Source organism: Oncorhynchus mykiss, chromosome 6 (genome assembly GCF_057628025.1).
Source record: "Oncorhynchus mykiss isolate SJ-2025 chromosome 6, ASM5762802v1, whole genome shotgun sequence".
NCBI classification, from domain to species: domain Eukaryota; kingdom Metazoa; phylum Chordata; class Actinopteri; order Salmoniformes; family Salmonidae; genus Oncorhynchus; species Oncorhynchus mykiss.
The window spans coordinates 46672520-46689513 of NC_143027.1; the positions used below are offsets into that span (position 1 = coordinate 46672520).

The following is a 16994-nucleotide window of genomic DNA, read 5'->3' on the forward strand; positions in this document are numbered from 1 at the left end:
TTTGAATGAACCCACTGCGAAATGTGCTGGATCAGGTTGGGATACTGGCCCTTTAAATGGGCGTGTCCTCTCGTGTTTACGCTTTTAGAGTTTCTAAACCCAGAGACGCAACTTCGCAAGACTTCCGGGAACGGTTGAGAAACAGACCAGTCTGGGGTTTGGGGTTTGAGGAGGCAATGATATAAATTAAATATTCTTCCTTAGATGTTAATTTTCTCAAAATCTAAAGATACAACCTAGATTAGATCCGATTTCTTAAGTAGTTGGACATGTTAGTACTCCAAGCTCGTGAAAGTGACAAACTGAAGCGTTTTCATTTTCGTCAAAAACAACGTTATATCGACGGAGTGCCGTTGATTTGACGGCCTGCACATGCGTAGTTCGGCACGAGAGACCGTTGTTGACCATGGCCTGTTTCTACGCATGAGTTTAGTGAGCCAACGTCGCCATCACGTCGCCTACAAGTGTGTTCTGGAATTTATACTGAAGAAGCAGTTTTAGCCTATCTCCATAGGTTACTGTCTTTGATACGGTCATTGTTTTTTACGACTTGACTGACAGGGATGAAGAGGATAACATTGCCCTCGTAGAACAGCTTCACACAGTGGGATCAGTCCAGCGACGAGGGCAGAAAAGTGCGTGGCATCATCTTCGGGTCTTCAACTGCCATTAACGGAATAAAAACTGCCATTGTATCTTGTTTTGCTTTAACAGACGTGATGAGTGGCAGGGTTGGCGACCTAAGTCCGAAGCAGGCTGAGGCATTGGAGGAGGTGAATTGCTGTACTGTACATTTCTGTATCTGTGTCGCATTTATTTATGTTTGACCTGACGATCCGACAGTCATTGATGCTTTTGGAACTTTGAACCTTCCTATCTTTTTCCACCACATGCATACAGACAGTGTTGTTTGTCTGCAATGTTCGTTACAAGATATGTAGAAACATGTCATGGCTACAATACGCTGTAACCTATTTATTAATTTTATCAAGCTTTTCCTTCTGAGGTTTCTCTGTAATACGGGTCAGTAAAGTTGATAGGTGATTAAAATAATGAACCACCTAACTGGGTAAAAAAAAATCTACCCTAGGCCTATTATTATATGAACGATCATGTTATTAATAATAAATTATTTAGGTAATTGCAATTTACTGTATAGAATTTAGTATATGTTTCTCCCATGAAAGGTTTGGTTCTAGTGTATGATTTTAGTTTCATTTCCTAAAATATATTACTATTTGAGATGTGAGTGGAAAAACTCTTATTGAACTTACTGTGACCAATGTGCTTTGTTATAAGAGATGAACTTCCACACAGAAGTCTGAAGCTTTCATGTGGCTTATAACAATTAATTTCACATGCTTGCTTCCATGTTTACCACTAAACCCATATGTACATCATCACTAATACACCTATACCCCTTTTGGCCCTCTCGCTCTCTTTCTTTCTCTCGCTCTCGCTGCCCCCCTTTCCCTGTCTCTCTCTCTGCCACCCGGTTTTTAATCCTTGGGCAGTTTCGAGAGAGGATTCAGGATGTTCTTCCACTACTTCCTGCTCAGCATGACCACTTCCTGTTGCGCTGGCTCAGAGGTAAGGCAGACTAATTAACCGCCTGTTGCTTCACCACGGGGTGCTTGGAACTGGAATGATCTGTTCTGATAGGAGAGCTGCAAGGCCGTTAAGACCATGCCTGGGTATGGTCAGACTCTCCAGTCCAGTCTAGCTCGGCTAGATAGGCTTCTGAAGACGTTGATTATCATCTTTGATGGATACGTTGTTACACAGCAACAGATATTTCAGCTTCAACCGAACAATTCAACAGTTAAAACTCAATGGTTTTGCAAATAGAGAAGTTACCAACTGGTTGCATCTCAGTTACAGGGCCTGAGAGAAAGAGAGAGGTCTTTGGTCTAGCGTTGATTAGTGGAGTGACAGGTTGTAGTAACACAGCGAGTGAGAGGCTGGCGTTCTAAAGAATGCCTTGTTCTACATTGGAATAGATTGGACTCACGTAGGCTCACTGAATCCTTATAATCTAGGACTAATCTAGGGCTAATTGCATTAAACCTGTAAAACAGTGACTCATGCATTATTAGTTATGGCAGCATACGCTTAGCCATTCCACTGATGGTCTGTGTCTTTCAGGTTTTCATCTATAACTCTTCCTATTCCATCTGTAATTAGAAAGAGCTTGTTACTATGTGTTGATCCTTGGCATATCATAAAGATATAGTCTAATAATCAGAGCTGCACTCACTGCATAGAAATGTATTGGTCTTAATGGTCGACTTTGGGCAAAAACACAAAAATAACGGCTTTAAACTGTATAACTGATCAATGCACCGTCATATCAGGTCATTTAATGCTTATAAACCAAACATATTTATGAATAAGATATTTGGCTACAAAAGTGCAATTTCTTACTGATCTTTACAGCTTCAGTCCAAAAACATATCCTTTGAAATGATGTCAACACATACTGGAAGAGTAGCTAGCTACCGTGACTAGCTTAGCTAACGAACTAGCTAGACTATATATACAAAAGTATGTGGATGTTCCAGGACTGCCGTTCAGAAGAAGAGATTGAATTTCACTGAGTTCTCCCCATTTGTTTGCACTATATAGATCAATGTTTTTTCTGTGATCGAATCAACATATCAGCCAATGCAACAAACCAAAACAAATGAGATTGAGTCTGTGATTTTGTTGTAGGCAGGGCCATAGCGCAGTGGAGTAGAATTATATTGGCAGAGGGAGCCCAAGAGTGTTCTTTCACCCATATGAGTGGTCTTTCACCCACAAGTGACTGAGCTTTTCAGATCAGAGCGCATTTGTTGTTCTTTGCTAGTTAGCGAGTTATTAGCCCAGTTATAGATAGGTATAGGTCAACAATGGGGAGTTCCTGCTACAATTTACAGTCACCTATTTGGCCCATGGTGTTACAGACCAAGTTACAGAACAAGTAAATCATTAATTAATGTCAAGCCCATCATAATGTAAAAACATTTTTTTAAATGCAATGTAGGCCTGCATTGAACACCTCATATAGTATAGTCTACTGTAGGCTATATCATAGAAATTAAAACCTATTTCCATGGTAAAATGTTATGGGATTTGCTTAATTGGTTTTGTTGGTAGGCCTACATTATGTTCAAATAGCAACAATAAGGGCCTCCTGAGTGGTTCAGCGGTCTAAGGCACTGCATTGCAGTGAGGTGTCACTACAACCCCGGGTTCGATCCCAGGCGGTGTCACAGCTGGCCGTGACCGGGAGACCCATGAGGCGGCGCACAATTGGCCCAGCATCGTCCGGGTTAAGGGAGGGTTTCCCCGGCTGGGATTTCCTTGTCCGCATGGCTCTCGATCTTCGCCTCTCCCAAGTCCGTAGGGGAGTTGCAGCGATGAGACACGAAATTGGGGAGAAAAATGGCTAAAAGTACAAATATAATATATATATATTGACTATTGGCTCCTGTCTAAAACTGTAAGTGCTGAAGCGTGTTTTGTGTAAAAATCATCTGTCCTCAGTTACAACACTCACTACCGAGTTCCAAACTGCCTTTGGAAGCAATGTCAGCACAATAACTGCTCGTTGGGAGCTTCATGAAATGTGTTTTCATTGCCGGGCATCTGCACACAAGCCTAAGATCACCATGCACGTCTGCTGGAGTGGGGTAAAGCTCGCCGCCATTGGACTCTGGAGCAGTGGAAACGCGTTTTCTTTGTGATGAATCACGCTTCACCATCTGGCAGTCCGATGGACGAATCTGGGTTTGGAGGATGTCAGGAGAACGCTACCTGCCCCAATGCATAGTGCTAACTGTAAAGTTTGGTGGAGGAAGAATAATGGTCTGGGGCTTTTTCATGGTTTGGGCTAGGCCTGTTAGTTCCAGCGAGGGGAAATCTTAACACTACAGCATACAATGACATTCTAGATGATTCTGTGCTTCCAACTTTGTGGCAACAGTTTGGGGAAGGCCCATTCCTGTTTCAGTATGATAATGCCTTTGTGCGCAAAGCGAGGTCCATACAGAAATGGTTTGTCGAGATTGGTGTGGAACAACTTGACTGGCCTGCACAGTGCCCTGACCTCAACCCCATCGAACACCTTTGGGATGAATAGGAACGCTGACTGCGAGCCAGGCCTAATCGCCAAACATCAGTGCCCGACCTCACTAATGATCTTGTGGCTGAATGGATTTCTGTTTTTTTATTTTTAATACATTTGCCAAAATTTCTAAAAACCTGTTTTTGCTTTGTCATTATGGGGTAGTGTGTGTAGATTGATGAGGGGGAAAAAAACAATTTTAACAATTTTTGAATCAGGCTGTAACGTAACAATTGAAAAATGTCAAGGGGTCTGAATACTTTCCAAATGCACTGTATATTATTAGTATATGTAAAGACCAGATTTAAATTAAGAACAGTCTGATGGGTGACAATATTATCACTTGTGAATGATGCCCAGCATGTGAAGTAAGGCAAGAAACAGCACATACATATTTTTGCGCAACTTTTTCTAGTCATAGTCGCACACATCATGTAACCTAGCCCATAGGCCTATGTTTTGATAAGGTTTGTATCACAACTAAAGTGTCCAAATAACTCCAAATGTAACATATAGACCTAGGTCCCCTGGAACATGGTTAGAGAGCACATTGAAAGATGTGTCAATGCACAATCGCATGTGAAAACAGAGTTTTGACTGGCCACTATTTAAAAGAGGATCCGAGCTTTCTTGTGCTGCTATATTTTTTTCTCAATTCTTAATGTTGTTAAATTCTTAAATTAAGCACAATAATCCACTTTACAACATGGCATACAAAGGCGGGTGAGTTTCAAGTTTGGGAAGGCACATTTTCGCCATAAAAATGCACCTTTATAAGAAAGCATTCCATGCATCATCACATTTGCAAACTTATGTAAGATTGCCTATTATTCGTAATGTGATGAGTAGATTGAATAGTCATAATTTTGGCTATAAATATAACTCAATCACTGTTCGCAAAAAAAGACTGTTCACTGCATGGCTGAGCAACGATAGCATAGAGAAGGCCTAGGCTAATTCCGATATGTTTCTTCTTTCTTCGCATGGAAAAAAAATTGGTCTTTTATAAACACATTTCATGTAATTCTACTATACGTTATATGGCTGGAGACATTAGCAGAATCACAAGCATTTCGCTACCCTCGCTACAAGCATTTCGCTACACTCGCATTAACATCTGCTAACCATGTGTATGTGACAAATAAAATTGCATTTGATTTGATTTTTAATACGACAAATTACAGGGTAGCCGACTGCTGACACTGACAAACAGATAAATAAAAACAACAATGCTCATATAATAGGCCTACGAGAAGGGGAGATGCAAATAGAATATGACGTCCATCTAAACTGGTGGACAAAATGATTGTAAAAAAAAACTAGTAGCACTGACCCAACAATTATAAATAGTGAATTTGCGCAGTTCGCACTCACTGGGGATATTACAGATGATCTCCGCTGGTGCCAATGAGATAGGCTATACTGTTGTTTGCTCAATTAAGTTGAGAATTTTGATAACTTAAAGACAGATTAGTCTTTTCATTGAATTTTCTTTACAGCAATAACAGACAGTTGCAACTCAACAATAATCTGCCCAAATTGCGAGCGCTGCTTTTCCTTCTGACTGTAGGCAATACAATTTAAAACCATCCACAATAAAAAATTTTTTTGAAATGAGCTAGTGATCCTCTGTGGCCAAATCATGCTTTAGTATCCTATTTTGAATTATTTTATTTATTTTTGTATAGACAGGAGTAGGCTAATAACGCTATATAATTTCAGAAATATAATTCAATTTACTTTAGGAAAAGCTTTCCCTAGCCTTATGGATGTGCTGCCTATGCTTGCATATTAAAAACGTAACTGCACGTAACCTCCATTCACTATTCAAGTGCAGGCTATAACGTTATAACGTTTTTTTTTTTTTTGTGGGCCATTCTAAATCAAAAAGAATTTCACCCATAGACTATATTTAAAGACCAGATTAAATTAAGAATAGTCTAATGGGTGAGAATATTATCAAGTACTTGTCAAAATCTCCATACAGAATCCTGTGCATATGGACTGTCCTCTTAAATTTAAACCACAGGTTTTCAATTCCGGAGACTGAGATGGCCGTTGCAAAATTTAGATTTTCTGGCCAATTAACAATGTCTTTGTGGATTTTTATATGTGTTATTATATACAAGCGCCCAAGACTAGTGAAGGCTCTATTTTCATGTCATCTGACCAAAGCACCGGTTCCAATTCAAGGGCCAGTGCCGTTTAGCAAACTCAAGGCGTTTACATATTTTTGGATGACATGAAAATAGGACTCTTTCTATTCAAATCAAATTGTATTGGTCACAAATACATATTTAGCAGTTTTCTGTAAGTCTTCACAAGGTTTTCACACACTGTTGCTGGTATTTTGGCCCATTCCTCCATGAAGATCTCCTCTAGAGCAGTGATGTTTTGGGACTGTTGCTGGGCAACACGGACTTTCAACTCCCTCCAAAGATTTTCTATGGGGTTGAGATCTGGAGACTGGCTAGGCCACTCCGGGACCTTGAAATGCTTCTTAGGAAGCCACTCCTTCGTTGCCCGGGCAGTGTGTTTGGGATCATTGTCATGCTGAAAGACCCAGCCACGTTTCATCTTCAATGCCCTTGCTGATGGAAGGAGGTTTTCACTCAAAATCTCACGATACATGGCCCCATTCATTCTTTCCTTTACACGGATCAGTCGTCCTGGTCCCTTTGCAGAAAAACAGCCCCAAAGCATGATGTTTCCACCCCCATGCTTCACAGTAGGTATGATGTTCTTTGGATGCAACTCAGCATTCTTTGTCCTCCAAACATGACGAGTTGAGTTTTTACCAAAAAGTTATATTTTGGTTTCATCTGACCATATGGCATTCTCCCAATCTTCTTCTGGATCATCCAAATGCTCTCTAGCAAACTTCAGACAGGCCTGGACATGTACTGGCTTAAGCAGGGGGACACGTCTGGCACTGCAGGATTTGAGTCCCTGGCGGCGTAGTGTGTTGCTAGGCTTTGTTACTTTGGTCCCAGCTCTGCAGGTCATTCACTAGGTCCCCCCGTGTGGTTCTGGGATTTTTGCTTCTTGTGATCATTTTGACCCCACGGGGTGAGATCTTGCGTGGAGCCCCAGATCGAGGGAGATTGTCAGTGGTCTTGTATGTCTTCCATTTCCTAATAATTGCTCCCACAGTTGATTTCTTCAAACCAAGCTGCTTACCTATTGCAGATTCAGTCTTCCCAGCCTGGTGCAGGTCTACAATTTTGTTTCTGGTGTCCTTTGACAGCTCTTTGGTCTTGGCCATAGTGGAGTTTGGAGTGTGACTGTTTGAGGTTGTGGACAGGTGTGTTTTATACTGATAACAAGTTCAAACAGGTGCCATTTAATACAGGAAACGAGTGGAGGACAGAGGAGCCTCTTAAAGAAGAAGTTACAGGTCTGTGTGAGACAGAAATTTTGCTTGTTTGTAGGTGACCAAATACTTATTTTCCACCATAATTTGCAAATAAATAAATTAAAAATCCTACAATGTGATTTTCTGGATTTTTTTTCTCATTTTGTCTGTCATAGTTGAAGTGTACTTATGATGAAAATTACAGGCCTCTCATCTTTTTAAGTGGGAGAACTTGCACAATTGGTGGCTGACTAAATACTTTTTTGCCCCACTGTACATGTGAAATTAGTAAAACAGTATATAAACATTATTAAAGTGGCTAGTGTTCCATTATTAAAGTGACCAGTGATTCTATGTCTATGGGGCAGCAGCCTCTAAGGTGCAGGGTTGATTAACCAGGTGGTAGCCGGCTAGTGATGGCTATTTAAAAGCCTGAGGACCTTGAGACAGAGGCTGTTTTTCAGTCTCTTGGTCTCAACTTTGATGCATCTGTACTGACCTCGCCTTCTGGATGATAGCGTGGTGAACAGGCTATGGCTCGGGTGGTTGATGTCCTTGATGATCTTTTTGGCCTTCCTGTGACATCGGGTGCTGTAGTTGTCCTGTAGTTGTCCACCCTCTGGAGAGCCCTGCGGTTGCGGGTGGTGCTGTTGCCATGCCCGGGCAGTGCAGTGCAGTTGTCGTATGCACACGTGGTGGGTTTGGCATCAAAATGAGAATGCATGTGTCGTAAATAACCCGGTACCTATTGTAAAATATGGTGGTGGATCTTTGATGCTATATGGATATTTAGCTTTCTCTGGTCCTGGGGCCCTTGTTAAGGTCAACAGCATCATGAACTTTACCCAGTACCAGGATATTTTATCCAAAAACCTGGTTGCCCCTGACAGAAGACTGAAAGTTGGCCGCAAGTGGATCTTCCAGTAAGACAATAACCCCAAGCACACATCCAAAGTCCATAAAGAAATTGTGGTTTGAATTGAAGAGGGCTGTCCATAAGTGTAGATGAAGGATATCAAGCATCTAGAAGGATTCTGTATGGAGGAATGGTCTAAGACCCCCCCCCCCCCCCCCCCCAATGTGTTCTCCAACTAATAAAACATTTAGAAAAAGGCTCAGTGCCGTTAACCTCGCAAGATGATTTTGACCCCTACCATTGCTCCAGACCACAACAAGGGGGAGTCAGAGCACTCATTATGCAATTGGGTCCCAAGGTTTTTATATGACCAATGATTTCGAGTGGTTCCAATGACGGATTTTGACCCGAGCCACCCGTGCCTGGTGGCGTTCTTTAACAAAGATGGCTGACAAAACATTACGGTGGAACCAAATGTAAGTTGTTGTAACATCATAACGAGTCAAGCAAAAAATGTACAATTGATAGGAATATGTTAGTTAATGTAGAGACAAACGTTTGTGCATATTTTTTTGTCATGAAGTTAATTGACAAAAAATGCTATTTTGCAAGTTATCTGACTAGCTAACATTAGCCAGTGTTAGGAGAATGAATTTGAAATTTGTGTTGTTTAATGTTTTAGGGACTCTTGAGAAAACCAGAAAAACAGGCTGCCCGTCTTGTGAAACAGTAGATGTAAAGAATCTACCTAGCTAAAGCATTTACTGCAAATTGAATGTACAATTGTGTATGCTTGCCTTGCAATGCATCTGAAGTAACATAGCTAACTATTTATTTGCTTATTGTGTAGTGGAGGATACAAATAACTGTATGCCTATGGATGTGTAGCTAGCTACAGTGTGTAGCTGATCTGTGAATGGACCCTAAAACGTTAGGTTCTGAACTAATATTTATTCCAATCTATGAACCTCAGCTATCATAGTTGTTGTATCAAATTCAAGTCTGAATGACATTAATGAAGCCTATGTGTAACCGGTGTGAAATGGCTAGCTAGTTAGCGGGATACGCGCTAATAGCGTTTCAATCGGTGACATCACTCGCTCTGAGACCTTGAAGTTGTTGTAACCCTTGCTCTGCAAGGCTGTGGCTTTTGTGGAGCGATGGGTAATGATGCTTCGAGGCTGGTTGTTGTTGATGTGTGCAGAGGGTCCCTGATTCGAGCCCAGGTAGGGGCGAGGAGAGTGGCGCAAGCAAAACTGTTACATGGGCACCGTTTTAATCAGCAAAATCTCCTCTATGTAATTATGTAAGTCTGGGCAGCGACGCTAGACCAGAAATAGTCAAGTTTTTATTTTTTCCCTACTTTTTCATTACGCAGACATTAGCACAGTTGACAGCATTGAGGTTACGGATGTTTACTTTCTACACAAGTTGTTTTTTTTCCAGTTTCGTCCTATGAACAGACTGTAGTGGGAAAATAAAAAGGGTTACATTTTTTATGGAATTCTAAGCATCACTCCAGTCAAAACAGGCCCTGCGATTGTTTGATTCCATCAATTTGCTGTTCCAGTTTAGCCATCGTTCTTAAGCTGTTTTTCAGCCTTGGGTGAATTTTTTAAGGACAGCGTAACTAACAAATTGTCAGCCAACATAACCTTGTAAGGTAACTTATTTGAAAAGCAATTACTTTATTACATTGAGTAGCAAGCTACCCCTTGGTCATTAGGGCAAATCTGGTCTATAATAGGAGGGGGGTTTTGGGACAGAGCCACTGACTGACCACTGCTGTCAGCTGGCCACTTAATCACCTTAGCTATTAGAGTATTAGATAAGCTGCTTATGGTGTCCTCTCACCCTTCTGGGTCAGTACCGTAGGGTGGCTGCTACTATACATGGGAAGTCTGATGTAAGGTGTTGACACACAGTGGAAGAAAGCCTCTCAGTCAGGCGACTGGCTGCTCTTAATCTCCATAAAGAGCCCTAATGGAGGCTAGCTACAGTCTGTTGTTATGGTGATACCACCAGCCCTACCCTGCTCATTTACTGACACCCGGAGTGAGGAAGAAATTAGTCATGTCCAGATTTATAGAGGGAGATGAAATAAAAATTGCACAGTCACATGGCTGACTGAAAAGAGTGCCAATTTGGGACGCAGCCAGTGTCTCACCGGTCAGATGTAAAACTGAAGACTCTTCTTATGAATTAAAAGGGGACTTGGGGTCATTTCCTGCTTGTTTGCTTGTGGTTAGTTATCTAATGTTCATGTTTATAATGTTAGTTGTGGAGGACCAAAATGATCTGTGTTTCTCAAATAGAATGTCCTTCACATGTTACATGTTAAATAACAGCATACACACAAACACAAAATCACTGTCAGCTCTGATCTATAACCATGGCGCCATGGATATTATTCACACCCTCTCTCTCTCTCTCTCTCTCTCTCCATTTCTTCTCTCTTCTCTCTCTCCTTTTCTCTCCCCTCACAGCCAGGAACTTCAATGTCAATAAGTCAGAAGCCATGCTTCGAAAGGTAGGCTAACACTCCCCTTCTCCTTTCCTATGTTGCTATTGAAACATATATGACTAGTTCTGTTGTATATTTTCATTGCTGCCATTAGAGTACCCCTGGTGTGACCAATGGCTTATCTAGCCAGTAATCTGAAATACTGTGGGGAAAAGCATGTGGGAAATATCAGGAATGTAGCCTAACCACAATACAATACAGGCTTAAAAAACTGAAATACATCCATCACATTCATTTGATTAAACACCTTTGCCAAGCCACAAATGCTACTGTAGGGGAGAGTGGGGTAATTAATGCCAAAGGGCTAATTGAGCCACCCCTTGTTTCTAGGAAACACAACATTAATCACGTGACCAAATATTTAGGAGATCATAATTTAGGTCATAATTTAATGGCATCTGTGAAGGAAGAAACCACATAGAAGTGGTAAGCAAGTTAGGTCCAAAAAATGGATTTTCACAAAGTCCAATTCATTTGTTGTGTTATATGTTTCATGATGCTAATATCTAAACCAAGAAGATTGGTTTAAGACTGTTTTATACTTCAGTTGGGGTCCTAAATATAGCATGAGGTCCTAAACCTAATATGAAAATGCATCCTTGTAGCTGTGTGGGCAAATTTAGTCATAATGCTTTCTTTGGGGTAAATTGTGCCATTTGGCCAAGTTGAGCCAATGGCACAACATACCCCATACAAATGATGATCATACAAATGATAAATTACATTTAGTCAGTTTTATGCATAATATGAATAGCATTTTAAAAATTGTTCATGCCTTTGAACTCAATATATTGCATTTTTATTGTTACAGAGCAGACATTATCATGCCTCATGCATACAAATGTAAAACAAGCAGGGGTCGTCAACCTTTTTTTCCTGAATACAAAGTGTTATGTTTGGGGAAAATCCAATACAACACATTACTGAGTACCACTCTCCATATTTTCCATATTGGTGGCAGCATCATGTTATGGGTATGCTTGTAATTGTTAAGGACTTAGGGAGTTTTTCAGAATAAAAAAATAAGCATAATGGAGCTAAGCACAGGCAAAATACTAGAGAAAAAAACTGGTTCAGTCTGCTTTCCACCAGACACTGGGAGATGAATTCACCTTTCAGCAGGACAATAACCTAAAATGGTTGTCTAGCAATGATCAACAACCAATTTGAGAGTGCTTGAAGAATTTTGACAAGAATAATCGTCAAATGTTGCCCAATCCAGGTGTGTAAAGCTCTTAGAGACTTACCCAGAAAGAGTCACAGCTATAATTGGTGCCAAAAAGTGCTGACTCAAGGATGTGAATACTAACACTAAGTTTTAGAGCACCTACTCATTTAAGGGACTTTCTATATTTTTACTATTTTCTACATTGTAGAATAATAGTGGAGACATCAAAACTATGAAATAACACATATGGAATCATTTAGTAACCAAAAAAGTGTTAAACAAATCAAAATATATTTTATATTTGAGATTCTTCAAATAGCCCCCCTTTGCCTGGATGACAGGTTCCAACCACCGTGTCTTTGTGAGACGTGGTGTGGGTTAACGGATTATCTCCGCATGTGTATTTCCCACCGTAAAGCATGGATGAGGTGTTATGGTGTGGGGGTGCTTTTCTGGTGACACTGTCTGTGATTTATTTAGAATTCAAGGCACACTTAACCAGCATCACTACTACCGCATTCTGCAGTGATACGCCATGCTGCATCAGATGATCTGGCCTCCACAATCCCCTGACCTCAACCAAATTGAGATAGTTTGGGATGAGTCGGATCGCAGAGGGAAGGAAAAGCAGCCAACAAGTGCTCAGCATATGTGGGAACTCCTTCAAGACTGTTGGAAAAGCATTCCAGGTGAAGCTGGTTGAGAGAGTGACAAGAGTGTGCAAAGCTGTCATCAAGGCAAAGGGTGGCTATTTGAAGAATCTCAAATATAAAATATATTTTGATTTGTTTAACACTGTTTTGGTTACTACATGATTCCATATGTGTTATTTTATAGTTTTTATGTTTTCTATTATTCTACAATGTAGAATATAGTAAAAATAAAGAAAAACTCTTGAATGATTAGGTGTTCTAAAACTTTTGACTGGTAGTGTATGTAAATGAGATTATTCTGTATTTCTTTTTCAATACATTTTCAGGCTGTAACACAACAAAATCTGGGAAAAGTTAAGGGGTATGAATACTTTCTGAAGGCACTGTATACGTTTTTTTATCAACTGTAATAATCGAATAGGCTGATGTCAGGAACTGATGTCAGCACTCTTACTCTGAAAATACAGGCCCAGAGTAGTGCTGTATGCCGGGTTCAGAAGCCCCGGCCCATTTCTTAGTTCTGAAAGATTACTGCTTTTTGAGGTTGGTTCAGTTTCGTTTTGATTATTAAAAAAATATCACGGCTTTCAATTATGAAAAAAAATGTGTGATGAAAATAATGATGTTACAATGATTTTAGAGCTTTTTAATGTAAATTTCAAAGCCAACAATAGTGAGCATTCAATTGCCAAAATATTGGAATTTTTTCAGTTGTGTATATTACTTTATTTTTATTTGATGACTTTATTATTTTTCATTCCTTAAAGTAATAATCTTATCTCTGCTCAGGTAGTAGTCAACCTTGTAGTCAACCATCCATCTAGCCAGGTCCTCTATCGTTATGTGCTCCCCATACTGTACTGTCTTTAGTCATCCTATTTAGCTAACCTGCCTAAGTAAGCTGCAGAGCTGTCTGACAAAATAAACTAAGAAAAAAAAGAAATGTCCTCTTACAGTCAACTGTGTTTATTTTCAGCAAACTTAACATCTGTACAATTTTGGATGAACATAACAAGATTCAACAACTGAGACTAAAACTGAACAAGTTCCACAGACATGTGACTAACATAAATGGAATAATGTGTCCCTGAACAAAGGGGGGTCAAAATAAAAAGTAACAGTCAGTATCTGGTGTGGCCACCAGCTGCATTAATTACTGCAGTGCATCTCCTCCTTGTGGACTGCACCAGATTTGCCAGTTCTTGCTGTGAGATGTTCCCCCACTCTTCCTCCAAGGCACCTGCAGGTTCCCAGACATTTCTGGGGGGAATGGCACTAGCCCTCCCCCTCCGATCCAACAGGTCCCAGACGTGCTCAATGGGATTGAGATCCTGGCTCTTCGCTGGCCATGGCAGAACACAGACATTCCTGTCTTGCAGGAAATCACGCACAGAACGAGCAGTATGGCTGGTGGCATTGTCATGCTGGTGGGTCATGTCAGGATGAGCCTGCAGGGAGGGTACCACATGAGGGAGGAGAATGTCTTCCCTGTGACGCACAGCGTTGAGATTGCCTGCAATGACAACAAGCTTAGTCTGATGATGCTGTGACACACCGCCCCAGACCATGACGGACCCTCCACCTCCAAATTGATCCCGCTCCAGAGTACCGGCCTCGGTGTAAAGCTCATTCCTTCGACGTTAAACGCGAGTCAGACCATCACCCCTGGTGAGACAAAACCGCAACTCTTCAGTGAAGAGCACTTTTTGCCAGTCCTGTCTGGTCCAGCGACGATGGGTTTGTGCCCATAGGGGACGTTGTTGACGGTGATGTCTGGTGAGGACCAGCAGGCCTACAAGCCCTCAGTACAGCCTCTCTCTGCCTTTTGCTGACAGTCTGAGCACTGATGGAGGGATTGTGCATTCCTGGTGTAACTTGGGCAGTTGTTGTTGCCATCCTGTACCTGTCCCGCAGGTGTGATGTTCAGATGTACCGATCCTGTGCAGGTGTTGTTACACGTGGTCTGCCACTGTGAGGACGATCAGCTGTCCGTCCTGTATCCCTGTAGCGCTGCCTTAGGCGTCTCACAGTACGGACATTGCAATTTATTGCCCTGGCCACATCTGCAGTCCTCATGCCTCCTTGCATCATGCCTAAGGCATGTTCACGCAGATGAGCAGGGACCCTGGGCATCTTTCTTTTGGTGTTTTTCAGAGTCCGTAGAAAGGCCTCTTTACTGTCCTGTGACCTTAATTGCCTACCTTCTGTAAGCTGTTGGTGTCATAACGACCGTTCCACAGGTGCATGTTCATTAATTGTTCATGGTTCATTTAATAAGCATGGGAAACAGTGTTTAAACCCTTTACAATGAATATCTGTGAAGTTATTTGGATTTTTACGAATTATCTTTGCAAGACAGGGTCCTGAAAAAGGGACATTTCTTTTTTTGCTCCTGTTTAATTTGACTAGTTCTTCAAAGTAGATAAGGCATACTTTCGCGAACTTTCTCCGTCCCTCTCATTGTTTGTTGTGTACATTCCACCCTCATGCAGTCTGTTTATTTTACCTAATTTAGCAGACGTAAAAGTCTATCCGTCCAGAGATCTGTATATAATGACGAGATGCTCATGTCTCCACGCTAACAATGGGAGTCGTTGTCCCAAAGGCAGGAAGGAAGGCAACAAGCTTAGTTCCAAAATAAGCCCATAGAATTGCATTGTGCTTATTTTAGATAGAATTTGTCAAGAATAAAGCTTCTCACTTTGCCTCTTCCTCTCTGATCCATCTGTCTGAACCAGAAAAAAACTTTCACAAAGGAATGTGGTCATTGTAGTTCATTACCACATTTCTGCAGACTCATACTAATGAAAACTACAAGTCCCTTCAGCCCAGTGTCCCACATCTGCCTTGACTTGATTTTTCTCGTGAATGGATCCATTTTTCTCTAGAGAAATGGAGCAATGGGCTCGCAAAAAAACATAACTAAATGGAATTCAAGTAATTGTAGTCAATTAGTTGTTTAATAACCCCTTAATAACCCCTTAAATGACGAAAGGTCAGTTAATCGCTCAGCTCTATCATTTCCTGAAGTGTGTAGTGTATTATCCCCTTTATGCTGATGGGGTATTTATGCAGGTTATTGTCACACTGGCAGTCTAAACCTACTGATCCACTTAACTCACTATAGTCACTGTTCTCCTGACACAAACAGAGTGTTTGTGTGCGTGAGAGAGAGAGAGAGATATTTCAATCCATTACATGTAAAACTATTGGAGCCATTCATGTTCTGTCATGCTTTATTTCCAGCACCTTGACTTCAGGAAACACATGAAAGCAGACACAATCACCACAGAATGGCAGCCTCCAGAGGTATGACAGTCTGTTATTACACTTATTCAATTGACCTATTAGCAGAGTATAAATGTTTTAATCTTTTATTTATTATTTTATTTATCATTATTAAAATATCAAATAGGCCTAAATACTGAAATAGTTTAAATTTGATAGTGCCATGTTATTAGTCTGTTACCATGGTGTTAATAGTGTGTTTCCATTGCATTTGTGTCCAGGTTATTGAGAAGTACCTGTCTGGTGGGATGTGCGGGTTCGACCGGGAGGGAAGCCCCATCTGGTGGGATGTCATCGGCCCTGTGGACCCCAAGGGCCTCTTCCTGTCTGCCTCTAAACAGGACTTCATCAAGTCTAAGATCAGAGACTGTGAGATGCTGCAGAAGGAGTGTGACCTGCAGTCTGAGAGGGTATGGGGAGGTTTCATTCATATAAATATAATTATTAGAATGGGGATTCCCATTTAAATAAATGTTGCCACTATCTATGGTTTTCAGTACTATATGTGGAGGGTCAGGAGTTTTACATGAATATACAGTAAGTTTGACAAGACCAGGAAAAACCCCTGGCACCAACCTTACTGAGATTCTATACCACTAATGAAGTGTTCATGTAGAATCTTTGTCATCCTTGTTGAATACCCTACCTATGGTCACAGATCTGACATACACTATATATAGACAATTAGGCTATTTCAGCCACACTCATTACTGACAGGTGTGTAAAATCGAGCACACAGTCATGCAATCTCCATAGACAAACATTGACAGTACAATGGCCTTACTGAAGAGCTCAGTGACTTTCAACGTGGCACCGTCATAGGATGGCTCCTTTACAACACGTGAGTTTGTCAAATTTCTTCCCTGCTAGAGCTGCCCCGGTCAACTGTAAGTGCTGTTATTGTGAAGTGGAAACGTCTTGGAGCAACAACGGCTCGGCCGTGAAGTGGTAGGCTACACAAGCTCACAGAACGGGGCCGCCGAGTGCTGAAGCACGTAACTCATAAAAATTGTCTGTCCTCTTTTGCAACACTCACTACCGA

At 41.1% G+C, this 16994-nt stretch overlaps 1 protein-coding gene across 5 annotated transcripts in view; it reads left to right on the forward strand.

Moving 5' to 3' along the window:
• The first annotated feature begins 33 nt into the window (after positions 1-33).
• The window catches only part of LOC110526048 (SEC14-like protein 2), a 39029-nt gene continuing 22068 nt past the window's right edge, over positions 34-16994 (forward strand). For 2 of the 5 annotated variants that reach the window (XM_021606646.3, XM_090238039.1), the window contains exons 1-6: positions 34-635; positions 715-773; positions 1515-1590; positions 10806-10849; positions 15911-15973; positions 16174-16362. In XM_021606646.3, the coding sequence (XP_021462321.2) occupies positions 720-773; positions 1515-1590; positions 10806-10849; positions 15911-15973; positions 16174-16362 (426 nt within the window). In that variant the 5' untranslated portion in view covers positions 34-635; positions 715-719. Of the gene's footprint in view, positions 774-1514; positions 1591-10805; positions 10850-15910; positions 15974-16173; positions 16363-16994 lie in introns of all 5 variants that reach the window. The other 3 variants (XM_036980255.2, XM_021606645.3, XM_090238040.1) reach the window with 3 other exon arrangements.